Source organism: Aquarana catesbeiana, linkage group LG03 (genome assembly GCF_042186555.1).
Source record: "Aquarana catesbeiana isolate 2022-GZ linkage group LG03, ASM4218655v1, whole genome shotgun sequence".
NCBI classification, from domain to species: Eukaryota; Metazoa; Chordata; class Amphibia; order Anura; family Ranidae; genus Aquarana; species Aquarana catesbeiana.
In genome coordinates this window covers 308,470,322-308,489,425 of record NC_133326.1, presented here as the reverse complement: position 1 = coordinate 308,489,425, position 19,104 = coordinate 308,470,322, and the positions used below count along the sequence as shown (strand labels likewise).

Here is a 19,104-nt window from a genome sequence, read left to right as displayed (position 1 = left end):
GTTGTCGGGAAGAAGCCCTTGTGCTCATCAACATGGGGACAAGGTGCTTTGGGGTGGGGGGCCGCAGGGAGCCCCCTCCCCCAAAACACCCACCTCCCATGTTGAGGGCATGCGGCCTGGTACGACTCAGGAGGGGGGGCGCTCGCTCGTCCCCACTCCCTTTCCTGACCGGCCGGGCTGCGTGCCTGGTTAAGGGTCTGGTATGGATTTTGGGGGGGAACTCCATGCTGTTTTTTCAGCGTAGGGGTTCGCCTTCAAATCCATACCAGATCTAAGGGCCTGGTATGCCCCTGGAGGTTACCCATGCCGTTTTTTTATTTAAAATTTGGCGTGGAGTTCCCCCTCAAGATTCATACCAAACACAGTGCCTGGCATTGGCGGGCATCCAACTCGGATCCCCGCACCAGTGTGAACCCGGCTCGCAAGGTGTCAATCTCGCCAATAAAAGTGGCGAGATTGACACAATATCAGACAACAATACAGAAGTTGACCTAAGGGTGGTGGTAAAGAGCTGAAAAACCACATGATTTGTGAAAGTTGGCTGGAAAAGTCCTGCCGTCTGTATGCAAGAAAAACTTCTGGCCAACGCCCTTTGTACAAAAATCCAAGGGAAAGTTTGTACAAAGTCCTATTGTGTGTATGGGGCTTTATGCTGATACACAATCTGCAAAGGTACTTTAAATATATTTTTCCTTTCATGCAACACGCACATGGTATTATACTTGGGATTTATTTACAATACATCGGTGTTGGTTTACTAAAACTGGAGTGTGCAAAATCTGGTACAGCTGTGCGTTGTAAACAATCAGTGTCAGGTCACCTGTATCCAGGTGACAAATGCACCCCGTTGGGGTCAGGAGTGCACCGCTATGATAGTGGACCCTAAGGCTGACTGCTGTGGATGGAACTCGGGGTGGTTCAGGACGGCAGGTCCCCTGGAGCACCAACACGGATCCCACAGTGAGTTAGAGCATAGATTCCCCAGGGCGCGGAGTCTAAGAGCCAGTAGGTGTTCACCAGAGCCTCTAGTGGTGAGGATGGACTGGGCTGCAACTGGCTCCAGGTCGAGGCCCCCAGGGTCTCCCAGCTTAAGCTCACGGTAGGCTACAGGAGGATGGAGCGGAAACAGCAGCCCAGGACAGCAAGGGATAGTAAGGAGGTAGCCTAATGTCGGGGCGACTAGCAGACAAGGATAACAGAGAACACGCCAAAAGTCAGGGTCACAGGCAAACAGGGATAGTCAAGAACGTGCCAAAGGTCAGGGTCACAAGCAGACAGGGATAGTCGGGAACACGCCAAGATCGGTAACAGAGACAAACTTAGAGCATATGGCAAACAGGAAGCCAAACACACAATATTGCACGGCAAGGCAGGCTTGGAGAATACGGTGTTAAATAGTGGTTCCTGTTGAGGTTAGGGTGGAGCCACACAGAGGGAAGATTACTTAAGCATGCAGGTGTGAGAGTACAAGCCTCAAGGCTGATACACAGACCAGGTAAGAGACAGACAGGTCATGCATGTATTACTGCAAGGTCATGACAGTACACCCCCTCTTACGAGGCCTCCCCCTCCCCCGCTTTGGACCAGGCTTGGAGGGGAACTTCAAATGAAACTTCCTCGGAAGAAGAGGTGCGAAGACTTCAGATGCAGAAATCCAAGATCTCTCCTCAGGACTGAAACCTTTCCAATCCACGAGATATTGAAGGACACCTTTATAGAAGCGAGAATCCAAAATTTGACTAACCTCGTACTCCTGATCATCTTCAGAGAATGGAGCCAACGTAGGGAGAGGTCGAGAGAACTTATTGAACACTAAAGGTTTCAGAAGGGATACATGAAAGGAGCTTGAGATCCTGAGGCTTTTAGGGATCTGGAGTTTAAAACAAACAGGATTCAGCTTAGAATTTATATTGTAAGGACCAATGAATCTCGGGGCAAACTTGAGAGAAGGAACCCAGAGTCTGATGTTCCTGGTAGAAAGCCAGACTTTGTCTCCTGGCTGTAGAGAAGGCGGCTTACGCCTGCGACGGTCAACAAAACTTTTTAACTTGTTGGCAGCTTTCTGGAGGGAATCATGAACGTCAACCCACAAGAAATTGAATGATTCCTGAACAGTAGCCAAAGCTGGGATGTCAGAAGAACAGGTCATAGGAAGAGGGAACTGAGGATGTCTTCCATAAACAGTGACAAAGGGTGTCTTCTGAGAACTGACGTTGACATGATTTTTGTGGGAGAACTCTGCCCACGGGAGTAATGATGCCCAATCATCGTGATGAGCCGAGACCAAGGTACGGAGAAAGACCTCCAACTCCTGATTAACCCTTTCAGTCTGGCCATTGGATTGGGGATGGTAAGAAGAGGTAAAATCCAAGGTAATGTTGAGGGATTTGCAAAAGGCTCTCCAAAAGCGAGAAGTAAACTGAACACCCCTGTCCGAAATGACATAGGAAGGGACACCATGAAGACGGAAAATCTCTCGTACGAAAATGGGAACCAAGGCAGGAGCAGAAGGGAGACCAGGAAGAGGAACAAAATGGGCCATCTTGGAGAATCGATCAATTACCACCCAAATGACCGTATCCTTCTCAGAAGGTGGAAGATCGGTGATGAAGTTCATGGATATGTGAGACCAGGGCTCCTTGGGAATGGGCAAGGGCATGAGAAGACCAGCAGGAGCCTGTGTGGAGGACTTAGACTGGGCACAGACCTGACAAGCCTTTACATAGTCTTTGACATCCGAACGGAGAGTAGGCCACCAGTAGTGGTGACTGATGAGGAGGAAGAATCGAAGAAACCCAGCATGACCTGCCACCTTGGAGTCATGTCCCCAATGAAGGATCTTAGCTCTTAGCTCAGTGGGGACGAAGGTCCTGCCAGGAGGAATTTTTGACTTCAGGGTGGTAGAATGGGCAAGGATGCATGAAGTAGGGATAATCAGCTCAGGTTCAATGGTAGGCTCCTCATCCTGAATGTCAAAAGATCTAGAGAGTGCATCAGCCCGACTGTTGCAGGAACCAGGTTTGAATGTAATGGTGAAGTTAAAACGAGAAAAGAAGAGACTCCACCTGGCTTGTCTGGGATTCAATGGTTTGGCATTCTCTAAGTACTGCAGATTTTTATGGTGAGTGAAAATTGTTATGGAATCTGGGGAACCCTCCAAGAGATGACGCCACTCTTCCAACGCCAATTTAATCGCAAGAAGTTCCCGATCACCAATAGCGTAATTCTTCTCCGCCTGAGAAAATTTTCTGGAGAACAACGCACATGGTAGACGTTTTTTCCCAAAGGATTGAAGAAGCACAGCTCCCACCCCAGTTGAGGAAGCGTCTCCCCCGGGTCAGGTCACCTCAACAAAGGTCCAGAAATGAAGGCCTGTTTCAAATCATGAAAGGCTGAGACAGCTTCGGGGGACCACTCCTTGGCATTAGCACCCTTCTTGGTCAAGGCGATAATTGGCACAGCAATAGAGGAGTAATTCCTAATGAACTGCCTGTAATAATTAGTGAACCCAAGAAAGCGCTGCGTGGCCTTGAGGCCGGCAGGAAGAGGCCAGTTGGTAATGGCCGAGACCTTTCCCAGGATCCATACGAAGACCGAAGTTAGAGACGAAGCATCCCAGAAACAGGACTTCGGAACATTCAAAAGAACATTTCTCCAGCTTGGCGTACAGATTATTTTCTCGAAGGCGCTGAAGTACAATCCGGACATGGTCTCTGTCAACCGACAGACTATCCGAAAAGATGAGAATGTCATCCAGGTAGATGACAACAAATTGGTAAAGCAGATCCCTGAAGATTTCGTTAACAAATTTTGGAACACCGCTGGAGTGTTACACAAACCAAAGGGCATGACCAAGTACTCGTAATGCCCATCTCTAGTGTTAAACGCAGTTTTCCATTCATCCCCTTCCCGTATTCGGATCAAATTGTATGCACCCCTGAGATCCAACTTGGTAAAAATGGAGGCACTTTTCAACCTGTCAAATAGTTCCGATATTAGGGGTAGGGGATATCGATTTTTGATCGTTACTGCATTTAGGCCTCGGTAGTCAATGCAGGGTCTTAGGGTACCATCCTTTTTGGCAACAAAAAAGAACCCTGCTCCTTCAGGCGATGAGGATTTCCAGATGAATCCTTTTTCGAGATTTTCTGCAACATACTCAGACATGGCCTGGGTCTCTGGGATGGACAGAGGGTAGGTACGACCCCTGGGTAGAGCTGCTCTGGGAACAAGGTCAATGGCACAGTCAAAGGACCTGTGAGGAGGAAGCCCCTCAGCTGACTTTTTACAGAACACATCCCGGAAATCGCTATATGCAGCGGGAAGGGCAGAGGATACTGAGGTGGTAGCCACAGGAAGTCTCCCCTTAGGGGCATCCTTGAGTAGGCAGGAAGAGAAACAGGAGGGACCCCAAGCCAGGATCTGCCCAGAAGTCCAGTCAATGTGTGGAGAGTGGAGCTGCAACCAAGGAAGCCCCAATACGATAGGGGTTGAGACCTTAGGAAGGATAAGAAAGGATATCCACTCCTGGTGGAGTATCCCTACCGACATCCTAACAGGAGGGGTCTGGAAGCGGATAGGCCCCCCTGGAAGAACAGTGCCATCAATCGCCGAGACCACCAATGGAGTGGTGAGGGGTAAAAGGGTAAGGTTCATGGAAGATGCAGTTCTCCAGTCCATAAAGTTGCCAGCGGCTCCCGAATCCAGATAAGGCAAGGCTGAGTGGGAGGAAACGCCAACATGAAGAAACACCGAAAGAAGGAGATGAGAAGATGACTTTTCTGGGTCCAATACTCCACCTTCCAGATGTATTACCCGAGCTTTTCCTGGATGAAATGAGCATGTGTCACGAAAATGACCTTTGCCCCCACAGCAGAGACACAGACCCAGAGTTCTGTGCCTAGCACGTTCCTCGGGGGATGGCCTGGTCTGGCCCAGCTGCATGGGTTCCTTAGTTGGCAGGAGATGCTCCACAGGACGAAAAGAGGGGAGCTCGGGCTGACTAAGGACCAAGGAGTGCTGGCGTCGCTTTTCTAGGGTCCTTTCCTGAAAACGAATATCAATCTGGTTACACAGGGAAATAACTTCATCCAGATCAGTGGGGATGGTTCTTCCTGCTAATTCATCCTTCACTCTATCAGCAAGGCCATGCAGAAAGGTTGCGACTAAGGTCTCATTGTTCCAGCTCAGCTCAGCCGTCAGTATGCGGAAACGAAGAGCATACTGTCCCATAGAAGCAGACTCTTGGCGGAGACGTAAGAGGGCGCTGGCCGCTGAAGAGACACAACCTGGTCCCTCGAATATATTCCGGAAGATTTTCAGAAAATTAGAGAGGCTGGAAACCACTGGGTCTTTCCTCTCCCACATAGGGGCAGCCCAAGCTAAAGCCTCGCCCAACAGGAGAGAAATAATATAGGCTACCTTTGCCCGATCAGATTGGAAGTTTTGGGGTTGAAGTTCCAAATGAATGGTACACTGGCTAAGGAACTCTCTGCAGGCCTTGGAATCCCCAAAGTAATGGGACGGAGCTGGTATGTGCAAAGGGTTAGCGGCTGCGACTGTAAGCGGAGCTGATACAGCAGCCGATTGCAGTTGTGGAACCGGGGAGCCTAAGGAGGCTTGAAGTTGTTCAAAGCGGGAAGCCAAATCCTGAAGGAATCGCATCACCTGGTCCAGGTTGTGTCTCTTCAGCGGCCAGCGCCCTCTTACGTCTGGGTCTGATTAGATTCCTGGGTCTCGAGTCTGTGGACTATGCCCTGCAGCTGATCATCGGCAGGTAGAGGCACATCAGACGGGTCCATGGCCATGCAAACTGTTAGGTCACCTGTATCCAGGTGACAGATGCACCCCGTTGGGGTCAGGAGTGCACCGCTATGATAGTGGACCGTAAGGCTGACTGCTGTGGAGCACCAACACGGATCCCACAGTGAGTTAGAGCATAGATTCCCCAGGGCGCGGAGTCTAAGAGCCAGTAGGTGTGCACCAGAGCCTCTAGTGGTGAGGATGGACTGGGCTGCAACTGGCTCCAGGTCGCGGCCCCCAGGGTCTCCCAGCTCAAGCTCACAGTAGGCTACAGGAGGATGGAGAGGAAACAGCAGCCCAGGACAGCAAGGGATAGTAAGGAGGTAGCCAAATGTCGGGGCGACTAGCAGACAAGGATAACAGAGAACACACCAAAAGTCAGGGTCACAGGCAAACAGGGATAGTCGAGAACGTGCCAAAGGTCAGGGTCACAAGCAGACAGGTATAGTCGGGAACACGCCAAGATCGGTAACAGAGACAGAGACAAACTTAGAGCACACGGCAAACAGGAAGCCAAACACACAATATTGCACGGCAAGGCAGGCTTGGAGAATACGGTGTTAAATAGTGGTTCCTGTTGAGGTTAGGGTGGAGCCACACAGAGGGAAGATTACTTAAGCATGCAGGTGTGAGAGTACAAGCCTCAAGGCTGATACATAGACAAGGTAAGAGACAGACAGGTCATGAATGTATTACTGCAAGGTCATGACAATCAGCTTCTAACTTCAGCTTGTTCAATTAAGCTTTGACAAAAAAAACTGGAAGCTGATGGCTGCAGCCACTGGTCAACAAAGTTTTCCAACATTCCCATTTGACAAAAGTCAATCTAATGATATACTTCTGTATACACATGGATCGAAATTTGGCCAGACCTCACTGAACAATTTTGATCCTTCTATTGCCAATTTTTAGGTGTAGAATTTAGATTTTTTTGATGCAAGAACGTTTCCTGTGTCCTAACTTTCTCCAGATCCTGATAGAACAGTGCAATTCAAATCCCTCTATTTCATTCATATCAGGCCATGCCCCATCATGCACATTGGCTTTGCCGATCAACATTGTGGCCGGTTTGTTTTGCAGAGATGTGCTTTACTATTGATTTCACATGTGAGAGATTTTAACTTCTTTTAATAAAGTGTTATTTGAGGAATTACACTATTATGGTACATTATATTTATTTTATATGCTTGCACACTGGTAATTTTTACAAGCGAGATGCCTGATATCTGATGACCTGTATGAGAGCAGAGACAGATGATTTAACCAAACATGCTTACCATGATCACTTTGTAAGTGGGGGTCATGATACGCTGGTAATCGTTTTTCCTTATGGGCTCTGTGGATGAATTCATACGTGGTCAGTGTGTCTTGCTGTTTACATTGGATCAAGTGGTTCTACAGGAGTGGAGGACTTTTCAGTTGGGATTGGATTTCACATGTTTGAACCTTCTTTCACATTTTAGATTTATGCTAATTGTAGTTTTTGCTAGGTGCTGTCACACACTTTGTACTGTCACACTCAATGTACTTTTATGCATTTTTGTTTAGTTTTAAAAAAAAAAATATTATTGCATGCATTATCATATTTCAAACAAATTCATGGTGACACACACATGCATACATACATACATATCTATGCTATATATAGTTATATATATATACATATTTTACTTATTAGAATTCATTGTTTAATTTTGGATGTAGTGCTGTTGGTGTTAGACAGAAAAAAATATTGCGGGGGTAGAGTTTTTAAATATATGACTTTAAGTCTTATCTGTTAAAGAACACAATTATTTTTGTGTATACAATGCATGCGCAGTGCAGTCTAGACTTTTGGTCCATTGAGGCAGGTGTTGGGATAAGATAACTTCAGCTTGCATGCAAAGAAGTTACCCCATCTGTGACCACTTAGTGGCTGAAGAGAAACAATGCTGGATGCATGAGAAATGTAAGGGAAGATATCAGCATCAGGACAGATAGAGAGGGCCATGCCTGTCAGCAATAGAAAAGGCCAAACTGGAGGCAAGTCTGCCATAATGTACAAGTGTGCTGAGAATACTTCTGCATTATTGCATGAGCTCTCACATTCCCACAAAATATAGCATCACTTAAGTTATGGTATATTACAAGTGTAGGGTCCCATCTTTTTGTTTGCCAGGAAGATTGCTTTTCATTCTGGGCATCTAAGCATAGAGTACACTGTATATAGAAGGGTAGGTTGAACCAAGACAAGAAATTGTGGCCGAGGAGTGAACAGAAGAGGGATTCTCATGAGGGAGAAAGACTGGGGAGCATGGAACAAGTGGTCACCTTCAGTGTTACTACTTAGGGAACACTTATTCTCTGCTATGTAGAAAGACAAGTAGGGAGAATTTCTAGCTGAATTGCATTCCTCCAGAGAAGACTAATTGAACACCTGACTACTCTAATAGAGGAAAATGTTTACCATGTCAAATATATTTTGTTACCACAGTGATGGCGAAAACCTTGTTTATTCTAAGAACCTGTTTTGTTATATTTGAAAAGTAAAGATATATATGCTTTTAGACAATACCAAATCCGACTAATCGTTCTGTTATTGGGCTGGAAAAATGTGTTGTATGTGCTATGCAAAGGATGGGGTTAAAGCTAGAGGAACTAGGTCTGGCATAGCAGGTTTATGCTCTCTGACTGTGATAAAGAATAAATGGGTCCTGGATCACGCACGTAAGGGGCTCTGCCAGCATAACGTGGAAGCTAAAGTTCCTGTGTTGAGAGACTTGCCATATGCCAGGAAAGATCTAACTGCATGGTGCTGAGTCACGTTTTGGGGGATGAAGCTCACCCCTGTGACTGGATGTGAAAAGGGAGTCCTGGGTTTCAAGTATTGGTTTCAGACCACTTGTAACTGAAGTTATTCCAAAGGTCCCCTTCTAGTAGGGCCCTTAACATGAGAATTAAATCTATTACTCAGCAAAGATGCAGTTTTTTTTATTACCGAACAGATTAGGTTATTGTACCTAGCATGGGGATGTTATGAACATTTTGATCCTGAATGCTGACATTTTGTCCAAAAACTTATAATAGATTTGCAATGATAGAGTTTAAATGCACAACCTTTTACATGCTGCTTGTAATCAGTTATATGCATGTACAAAGCAAAGTCTGACAAAGAAGGTCCTCCTGTTCAGGTTGCATAACACGCCAAGACACAAATTTGAAAACATGTAAGCCTGAGGTTGCCATTCTGTAACCCCTAAGCTAAATGTTTGTATGGGAGGGATTTGATGTCACTAGCAGAACAACTGAATATGTTCAACTTTGCTACCCTGTAGCTTGAATGAAGCCCAGAAACCAGAATTAGAAGCTTACAATTAAGGATTCCCACACTGGTAGTTTTCTGCATGATGTGGTACCTTTATGGTGACATTTCTTTTGGCAGACGATGGACATTTCTATGCATGTCAGTTTGAAAAAATTCATTTATTTTCACCAATAAACACATCCATTGCTGGCAGCAGATAAAGCGATCTTCTCATAGGCAATTGAGTGACATGTTTGTACTGAATACTTAGAGCAGTGGTTCTTAACCTGAGGGTCGGGACCCCCTCGGGGGTCAAATGATGATTTGCCAGGGGTCACCAAATCCTGGGCTGTTCCTGAAGCCTGCGCTGCTCTCCCAGCCTTTCTGTGGCCGCCCAGCAGAGCTGTCCCTAGAGCCTGTGGTCACCCAGCTGGGCTGTTCCTGGAGCCTACGGCCGCCCATTCAGCCTCTTTGCAGCCGCTCATTCAGTTCACAGCATGGCTGGGGGGCAGAAACTAGAGGTCAGCTGACTGGTGAGGAATGTGAAGTGGGTGGGGCTGGAGGAGACTCTAGCTCCTGATTTCGGCATAGGTGTCACTGCTGCGAGACACCACAAAGTTGGAGACACAGTGAAGCCGGAGACACAGTGAGTGACACTACCTGTGATTATAGTTTCCATTAAAAGTCCCCACTACAGTTCTCACATCAGCAGATGACCTTGATCAAGAGCATTTAAGTTGGCTGATCAGAACTCCCCCAAGCACTGCCACTCATCCCAACTACCTGCCAGCACTGCCACTCATCCCATTCCCCCCACCAAGGAGTAAGAGAAGGAATAAAAATAGAGAATACATGAAAGAGAGAGGAAAAGAGGGGAAGGAACAAAGAAAAAGAGAGAGAAAGAATAGGAGAAAGAACAAGAAAGCTGGCTAGAGAGAGGGATGGGGGGAGGACAAGAAATTGGCATAGAGAGAGATAAAAGGGAAAGAAAGGAAAACAAAGAGAGTGATACATCCTAAAATGTACCATAAGGGGTTTTAATACTGTAGGAGTGGAAGGGACTCAGGGAGCACTAAATGTCTGTGGGTTAGGGGTGCAAATTACTTGTCTTGCTGTGGGTGCTTACAAGCCACGCTACAAAAATAATTTCACTGTTAGGGGTCTCCACAACTTTGGAAATTTTATCAAGGGGTCACGGCACTAGAAAGGTTGAGAACCACTGACTTAGAGGAAAATATAGAATCAAACTAAATTTGTGAACCTTCCTAAGTACTTAGAGATGGAAGGCCTTATTGAGCATTGACCTTCTCTAAGACGTATTTGAACCCATATAGTATACTCCAAAACAAAACGAATAAAAAAAAGTTCATATTAATTAAGAGTCTCACTTATTGCATGTAATGTGTGATCCTGATTTTAGAGACTTAATGATTTTTTTGTAAGATATAAGCGCCCTGGGCCTAATGAAAACTAAATTCCCTGATAATATTTTAGATGTCTGATCTAGAGTATTAAAGATTTGGCATAAAAAAAATACACTTTTTAGGTGAGAAGAACTAATTCTGACATTCCTCAGAGTCGTGGAATAAAAAGCTAGGAGTCTGAGATAGCTTGCCTTTCCTGTAGTGTTTGGATCCATTTAGTGTGTATTGAAGGTAGACGCATGTTGTGTGCATGGAAGTAAATAATTAGTCTGCACATTCTAAACAAAGTCCATGTAGGCCATTCTTAAAGTCCTACTCAAGAATGTATTTTGTTGTAAATTTCATGTATACATACCATTTTATCAGACTTCTTCTGCTAGTGACATGACATGCTCTTTGTCTCTTGTCTGACAATGAGCAGTACTCATTGATGTAAAGAGAGGAACTGCCAACACATTTTCTGCAACATCCTGCTGTGATCCAAGAGTGAGGCAATGACACACCCCCATGGGTGCCCATACTACCTGGGGCTCACAGGAAGACGACTGGCACTGGATCACGGAGTGGTGATTCTTTAGGGAAAAAGCTTGGGAGACAGTAAATTATTACAGAAAAAGCTGCATATTTTATATTAAAAACAGTTGAACTGTCGACAGTGATAGCGATAGTACTCCTTCTAACAATGTCATCATCATCAATCATTACCAAAAGGATGACAACACCTTTGTGTTCAGGCTTCATTCAGCTACGAATGGCATCTACTGCCCCATGATTACATAATTATATAACTACCAATGTCTAACACAAATCAGCCCCTTGATGTTTCCTTGCAACTTATGAGCTACCAAAATGTTACAATGTACTGTGTGAGTGACTGGGGAGGGGAGAGTGAAGAAATTCTGTATCTGGATTTTTTATCTAATGGCATTGGTGTATTAGAGGAATGGGTCCTAAATTTTGCATGCCACAGCTGGGATAGTGAGTGCTCTACCACAAATGTGTATAGCTGGCTTAAACTGAGTGGGACATCATTGATGCTTCACCCTAAAATACAGCTGTATATCAGTTGATCTAAGGCCAGCACGGTTCCTTCAACAAACAAGGGCAAGCATACTCTCTGCATTATGTGTGTTTATTAAATATATAGCTAGGAGCTGTACGGAGTGCTTCTTGAGGATGCAGAATGAAACAGACAGTGAGTAGCTGCATGAGTTTTGTGGCCTGAGTACTTGTACATAACACAATTATCCATTGATCTGTATATTAATCCTCAATTGTTATCACTCATTGCCCTATTTCTTGTAAATTATGACTTTGAAGAAAAAAGTTTTTTCTATGTGTAGGCATCTCAATTACAACTATGATGTATTGCTACTCATACATTGCTTCCCTTCAATCCCTGATGACAGCTGGGTGATATATAGTGTCAATTGCTCTCTTTTGTTTCATTATGAGATGCAGCTTGGGGCACTTTCAAGTAATATTCATTTATTTTCAAAGTTTAAGATATGGACCTAATTTCCAGGTCACTCATTGACTTGTATTTCACCCTATAGATTGTGCTCCACATCAAACCATTTCAAATCACAAGCTGTTGCGTCCAACTTCATTCTGTGTTGCTAAGTAAATTACTGGGGAGTTTTTTTTTTTTTTTTTTTTTTTTAGCCAAGCATTCCAGTGATTTTATACATCCTAATCTTTTTGCAGTGAAGACACAAAGCCAGCCTGTAAACAGCATTTAAACAGACAATGAAGGCAGAGAAAATAGGGATGCATACTGCTTCTCCAAATCCTATGTGTATGCAACATTGTGATTATAGCACAACACAAACTAATTGCCTTTTTGAAGACCAAAAAGGCTTAAAGGAAATAAGACCATTGCTTTCTCCTGCTATATAATGTCTGGAATACAATAACGTTTTCAATGCATCACGCTACTTAGCACATCTGCAGTGCATCCCTCCAGCTATAAATGCATACAGTAATGACACAATATGCAGTCATTTATTGTTCATTGGGAAGAAGATGTTTTAAAGTTTAATTTAATAAGCTGCAATTTAAACCAAATACAAAGCTTCCTGGCTACAGGTATCTTAAGTGACAATAAGGAACTTCATTTAAAAAGGGTGTTTAATCTTTTCAATTAAATTTTCTTTTTATATTGTGAACCTACTGACTTAGTTTGTGAATGATACAGTGTGCAGGTGTCTATGTATTATACATGTGTGTGTATATGTAATGTATATATATATATACACACACACACACACACACACACACACACTTTTTAACTCACAAGAGCCAATATCTATATGCACTGTACCACATACTCAGCAATTTTATTACCTTTCTATTCAGAGACCTTAACAACAATTGGCAGTGTTCGTTGTGCTGTGTTTACTTGTTCTGTATATTGACAGTTGGTACTATAAGCCTTTTAAGCAACAAAGGCAAGCCGCTCCACAGCCAATCTGTGATAAAAGGGGGAAAAATGAAATCACTATGGAAACTGGAGGAAGGATCTAACAGCTTTCTTTCTAGAGTAAATGTCTGATGTTTGTGACTGCAGGGAAATAAAATTCATAAATTTGTATGATGTTATCATTATTGTTTTGTTACCATAAATGATGTTATTTTCAAATCATCCGACCTTGGTTTTATTAAGGGATCCCTTTGCTGAAATAGTTACTGTTTTTCACTAGAAAAACAAGAATGTGATGAGGGGAGGAGTGTAGAGCTAGTCTGCTTCCTAAATAATTATTTTTTTTTAAATCACACAGAGCTCCTGGGTCCTGGAATGAAGACCACAGTGAGCTTTTCAGCAATGCAGCAACCCGGGGAACTGAATGCCAGTCAGAAAACAGAGCATCATCCAATTGCATGCCTGCCTTTGATCTTGGACAGAGAAACTCAGAACCTCTCCCTCCAATCCAGAAGCAAATAAATACTAAGAAGAAGAGACATCCCTCGATTCAGTGCACAGACAGTTCGAGACATAAAAACCAAGGCGACTGTCATTATAAGAGCACAAATGAACCTGTTTGGATTGCAGACTGCAGCAAATACCTGTCTCCCCCTAGGAGTTTGCCACTTCTTCCAGCATCATCAGACAACGCAGAGAGCCCTGGCTTACACAGGCCACTGTCTTTCTCTCAAGACAAAGCCAGTCATTCTTTAAGCACACCTGCAGCAGAGCAGCACGGAGAACTGGAGGGGACTAAACACTCCACTCAGCCTGAAAGCCAGCCAAGCTCTGCACATTTTCGCAAGAAAGCAAAGCACATATCTCATGGTAAGTAAGACATATGCAATACACAATACACATATCACTAATTATCTGTGCTTTTTCTATAAAATCAACACTTTTTTCAAAGTATAATTTTTCTGTAAAATAGAAAAGATCAATATAATAAGCACAATTTGATTTCTTTCTTTTTTTTTTTTAACATATTGCTTTATGAAGCTCAAGACCTTTTTAAACAGAATGTGCCAAAGAGTTACATATTTTTTATCTTTTGACTTTTCTTTTTTCGATTTTTGCATGTAGAGACTGATAATTTTCTAATACTTTTGCCACATATTCAGACATAATGCTTTGTTTTGAACTTAAAATTGAAGGTTGTGCTGCAGAGGATTGGAGACAGCATGATGCAGTGACCACAGCAGCTCTGAATGTGGTGTTTCCTCCATCGACCTACTCCACACATGGCCTCTCCAGACCAGCTACACCTAACGAAGGGCACCTAGACAGGTGAGTGATTGAAAAGGACCTTAAAGTAGGTTTAGTGACCAGTATTTTGTATGTTTCAATCCTGATCTTCTAGACCATGTTGTTAAAGTAAAGCTACTAAGTGGCAGTGTCCTATTTCCAACAACTGTTGGAAAGTAGCATTTTGTGTGTATTGTGTATAGATCATTAGATTAGCATCAGTTGCTAATCCAAAATAGCCAGAGTTGGCTGGATTTACTGTAAAGTTAATACGCACAAAGCGTTCCCAGTTCTTTTCAGCAACAAGTTCAAAGTATAGCCGGTCCATTAATCTAACCAAATGCACATTCATCATACTGTTTCCAAATCACTGTTTAAGCAAGTATGCTTTGAATCTCATAATTACTAGGTCTGCTCTGAATAATAAATCTCCCCTTTTGTATGTGAGGGCAATAGACTGTGTTTTCTATACATTTGTTTTTACAAAGAAACTAAAAAGGGAGGGCACACACCAGAGCATCTGATTTCATTATAAATAATGCTCTCTTGCTTCATATGATACAGAGAATTACCAGTCTGGGGATTAAATTTGGATAAAAACGTAAACAAGAATAAACTTATTATATAGTAGAAGGGGATAGATATCCTTCAGTAAAGGGATAGGATTCACTCAGAATGAATACAAATAACAGTCTTTTTAAAAGTACAGTATTCAAAAAGTCATTATATTAACAAAAGGGAAGACAATCATTTTGCCCATAATTAACATATTGTTTGTAATTGTGCTATGCAGGGTTATTAGTCTGTTTATAGTCTGTAGATGACATTATTAAATTCACTGACTTTTGTCAATACTTGCTTTCTGGTTGTCAAACCAAGTGCAAAACGTAACTAGTATAGGGTTATCTGGGGTTAGAAAGCTGAAATACAAGTGCGGTGCCTATTTTCTGACAATAGAGTCATACTATGCATCTCAAAACCAATCTCCCTTAGGCTGTACAATCAGCAGCTGATAACAGAACATGAAAATATGCTTTATATTTACACACCAATAGCTGAAAGAGAACTGTCCAGTTTCATTTAAGTAGGTTTCATAAACTGCATGCTAATGACACAATATTTTTCTGTAAGGGCAGTATTTCCAGTGTCCACACTATCCTGGATGCTTTGTGCATATAGAGGAGTAATATCTGCAAATGAATGTAGCACAACTATCAGGCTGTTTAACTGATCTACCCTAACTGTGAATTGAATAGTTCCTGCAGGTCACAACATTTGTCATTTATTGTGCAATGTTAGTTTAGATCTGCATTTGTTTTATTCAATTGTATTGTTCTGAAAAGGATTTTAATGACCTGTCTATTCTTCTTATGTATCTAGAAAATAATAATCCTGCTTACATGTAAGAGCACTGGACTTATACTGATCTGTATAAGACTTATAAGAACTGTCATGTATATGTGTAATGTATACTGAAGGTTTGTCTACTTCAGTCCTAAAGAAGCTAATAACCTAAAGTGATATATAAAGATTTTTTCTGAAAAAGAATAGGTCACATAATTAATAGTAGAGTGTATATTGTAGAACTCTCTTGTATAGTATAGTACCTATCATTGGTGCTTCTAAAATGCCATGATTTTATTTATTTTACTATATTCTCACTTGTAGGTCCTTTAGAAAATAAAATTCACTTACATCTTGATACATTACATGAAGGATCAGGATATTTATTATGATTACATTTTAATATAAAAACACCCTTCAAATTAGTATACAACAGACTCAAAGACCTGTAACTAAAGAAATCATTGGGTTATGCTGGTGTAAAGAAACACGGATATGCTATTCTAAGCAAAGATGATAACTGTACTACAAGGGAGTGTAAATACACACTAAAAAAAATATAGGCATTGGTGGTGTCAATGCTTTACAATTTATGTGCCTTGCCTCCTGGATCTGTTATTAACTAACTGCCTTCTATTTCAGTGTCAGCTAGTTTTTACCCAATGCAGGGTTACAGGGGATAAGATAGTCAATTAAGAGTTAAAAGCAAAGCCCTGGCATTTACTTGCTGAGATCTGTCAGAATCTGAGCTGATTGTATTCATGTCTGCCTCTGGAACAATAGTTACCTGTTACGCTTTCTGGGCTGCTTGGCAGACACCAGCATTGTGTATAAGGTCTTCCTCTGTTAGACAGTGATCAACGAGAATCCCTAATGACAGTCTACTTTTCATTAGAAAGAAGGGAAAACCACATACCTTCTTGATGAAGGACAGAACTTTGAAGCTTTTACTGGTGTCATTTCCATTCAGCCTTGACTTGGCCTAAAGGTTTTGGTTCTCAGTCTACAAGCCAGCAGGCTATCACTTTTTTTCTTCCTCCACCCCCTTGTATTTCTCTGCACAAGCAGATTAGTGTCACAGCTGTAACGAGCACAGTAATACACATTACAGATACAATCTCCATGGTGGCAGGCCAGCATGGAGGTAGGACAATAGACAAGTCTACTTTTTTTTTTTTTAATTTGTAAGTAAAGTAGCTTTGAGTTATAATGTTACATTTTCTAAGAACCTTATAGTGTGCTCTGTCGACGATGCATTTACCTTCAAAATACATTGTTTTGTCCATGCTGGTAAAAGCCTGTGAGCAAACACAATATGATAGAGAAACTCACATTATGCTTGGTAACCAAGCTGTCTAGGAAGCCTGGAGGACTTGATTCATATAAGACACAATCATTCAAACATTACTTTAACAGCATGCATAATAATCAGTAATATATGACACAGGAACATGCTGTTCACAGTACATATGCAATATTAAACATCAGTGTTCCACAATCTAATTTGTGATTATATTTACACTCTGTAAAATGTACCAAGGTCACATAGTTTTAAAAATTAATGAGGCTTGCTGCTAGTTTCAGATGGTACTCTCTACTGCTGCTGCAGATGAATGTCATTATTGCTACAGAGTTTGAGTGAAAACAATCTATACAGTGAAAAAAATGCACCAACTGAACAATATTTGTAATAATATGAATTAATTTAAGGTAAAGTAAAATTCTGACTATTTCTAATGAAAACCAATTTAGTTAAAAAAATAAAAATCTGTGTGAATCTGACATCTGCATATCACAGAAAAATATTACCTGTAGTGTAATGTGTTGGATTGTAATGTATGCAGATGGAAACAGACCACAGTACTGTAAGAGAGCTGGCAATCTTTTAATTCACGAACATGCGCAAGTAATTTAATTCAATTATTTGGAAGGGTTAATGTTTGCTACAGGTATTAGGGTGCTATGGGAGATTATTTCATCATAAAGCCTATTGTGATTGACATGGGAAGATCTAATCTTTTTAATTTTAGCTATCCCACCAATGGGGATGAAAAGGGATTTAAGTTCATTTATTGGTTTTTTAAGTCACAATGAACTCTTCGTTTTAAGAATGTTTTTCCCCCTTAATCCAGGCAATTTTCAAGGCTTCAGGTAAATCTGATTATTTCTGAGTAGGTTTGTAATCCTTCATATGTGTAGTGTATGTGTTAACCATTGTCAATCATCAGTCAGTAGGACATTGCCATAGCTATGTGTTCACTATTTGCATTTTAACAGATAATCTTTTAAGCAGTGGAATCATTCACTTACATTATAGATATTAGGAGGTGGCAAGTATTCTTAAATTTTGATATTAACAAAGAGGGAAAAATATTTTTTATGAATGCTAAAAGCACCTATAAGCTTACTAATTGTGTTCCAGGTATGCCTTCTTTTCTTTATTTTCTTAAAACTGTATGTTTGTGCTTGTGTGAAGTTATGTGTAAAGAGACATGTCTATATAAATATGGGGAACAAAGAAAGCTGCGATCCACCTTAGATATTTTTATATTTAAAAAGTTTCTTTTGTAGATCTTAAAGTGATCTGAGCAAACATTAAATCTAAAATCTTGAATTTCAATAAAATCTTATAGCGCTTGCTGAATCTAAGGATTGAAATGTTAAAGATCGAAATAACTAAATGTATGAGGGAAATAATGACCTGTGCAATTTAATAGTGCATACAGATGTCTTCATGACTGCTTGAGCTCTGTTAGACTGCAGGTCAATGTGTTACCGAAGGGGTTACACAAATCTGAGGGATATGCAAACTATATGCAATGCAATAAATCTTTATAATTAGGTTGAGAGTGTCACAATTGCAGGATCTGACATATATTTGTGCAAAAGAGCAGCAAGCCCTGTTGCTTATCAAGGTCAATTGGTTCGAAATACATTATAGCCCCTTGCAGGCTACATTGAGGATGATTAAATATAATAGCCCAATACTAAAGCAATTATTTATTACTACCACAGTAGCAGCGGGTTTCTCACTTTAAAAAAAAAAGGATATTTCTATGTTTAAAAGGGGACATGCCAGCTATTCACTGTAAAGAATAACATGATCAAATATATTTAGTTAACATAATGGCAAGCATTCATGTAAATCTGAATCCCTGTGATTGTTCTACATTCTTTTGTCATAATATTTGTAGCTATTTTTGTTAAAATACCACACTTTAAGCACTGTTTTACCTAAATATGTATTTCTGGATAACTGATGTAGAATTGCATGCCCCCATCAATACACATTTGGGTGCTGAATGTTCTTAAAACACAAAATAGGTCATTTAATAAGACAGTGAAAATCTCTTTGGTATTATGCAGTCTACCCATAGCTACCAATAAGATTTCAGGATATAGAAATTAGATCAATGAATGTGTATTCTGACTATTAATGGATATCGAACTTTTGTGCTGGTCCTAGAAAATAAGGCACAATTTGTAGCTGTATATTTGCAATTGGTGCTTACTCTTATTGCTTTAGTAGATCCTGTAGCTAC

General features: G+C 41.6%; 1 protein-coding gene across 1 annotated transcript in view; it reads left to right on the top strand.

Annotated features, from left to right (window-relative positions):
* LOC141133958 (dynein axonemal heavy chain 3-like) overlaps window positions 1-19,104 on the top strand; it is a 3,453,856-nt gene that overhangs the window by 329,505 nt on the left and 3,105,247 nt on the right. Inside the window, exons 5-6 of the mRNA XM_073623563.1 lie at window positions 13,290-13,801; window positions 14,140-14,260. Of these exons, the coding sequence (XP_073479664.1) occupies window positions 13,290-13,801; window positions 14,140-14,260 (633 nt within the window). The remainder of the gene's footprint in view (window positions 1-13,289; window positions 13,802-14,139; window positions 14,261-19,104) is intronic.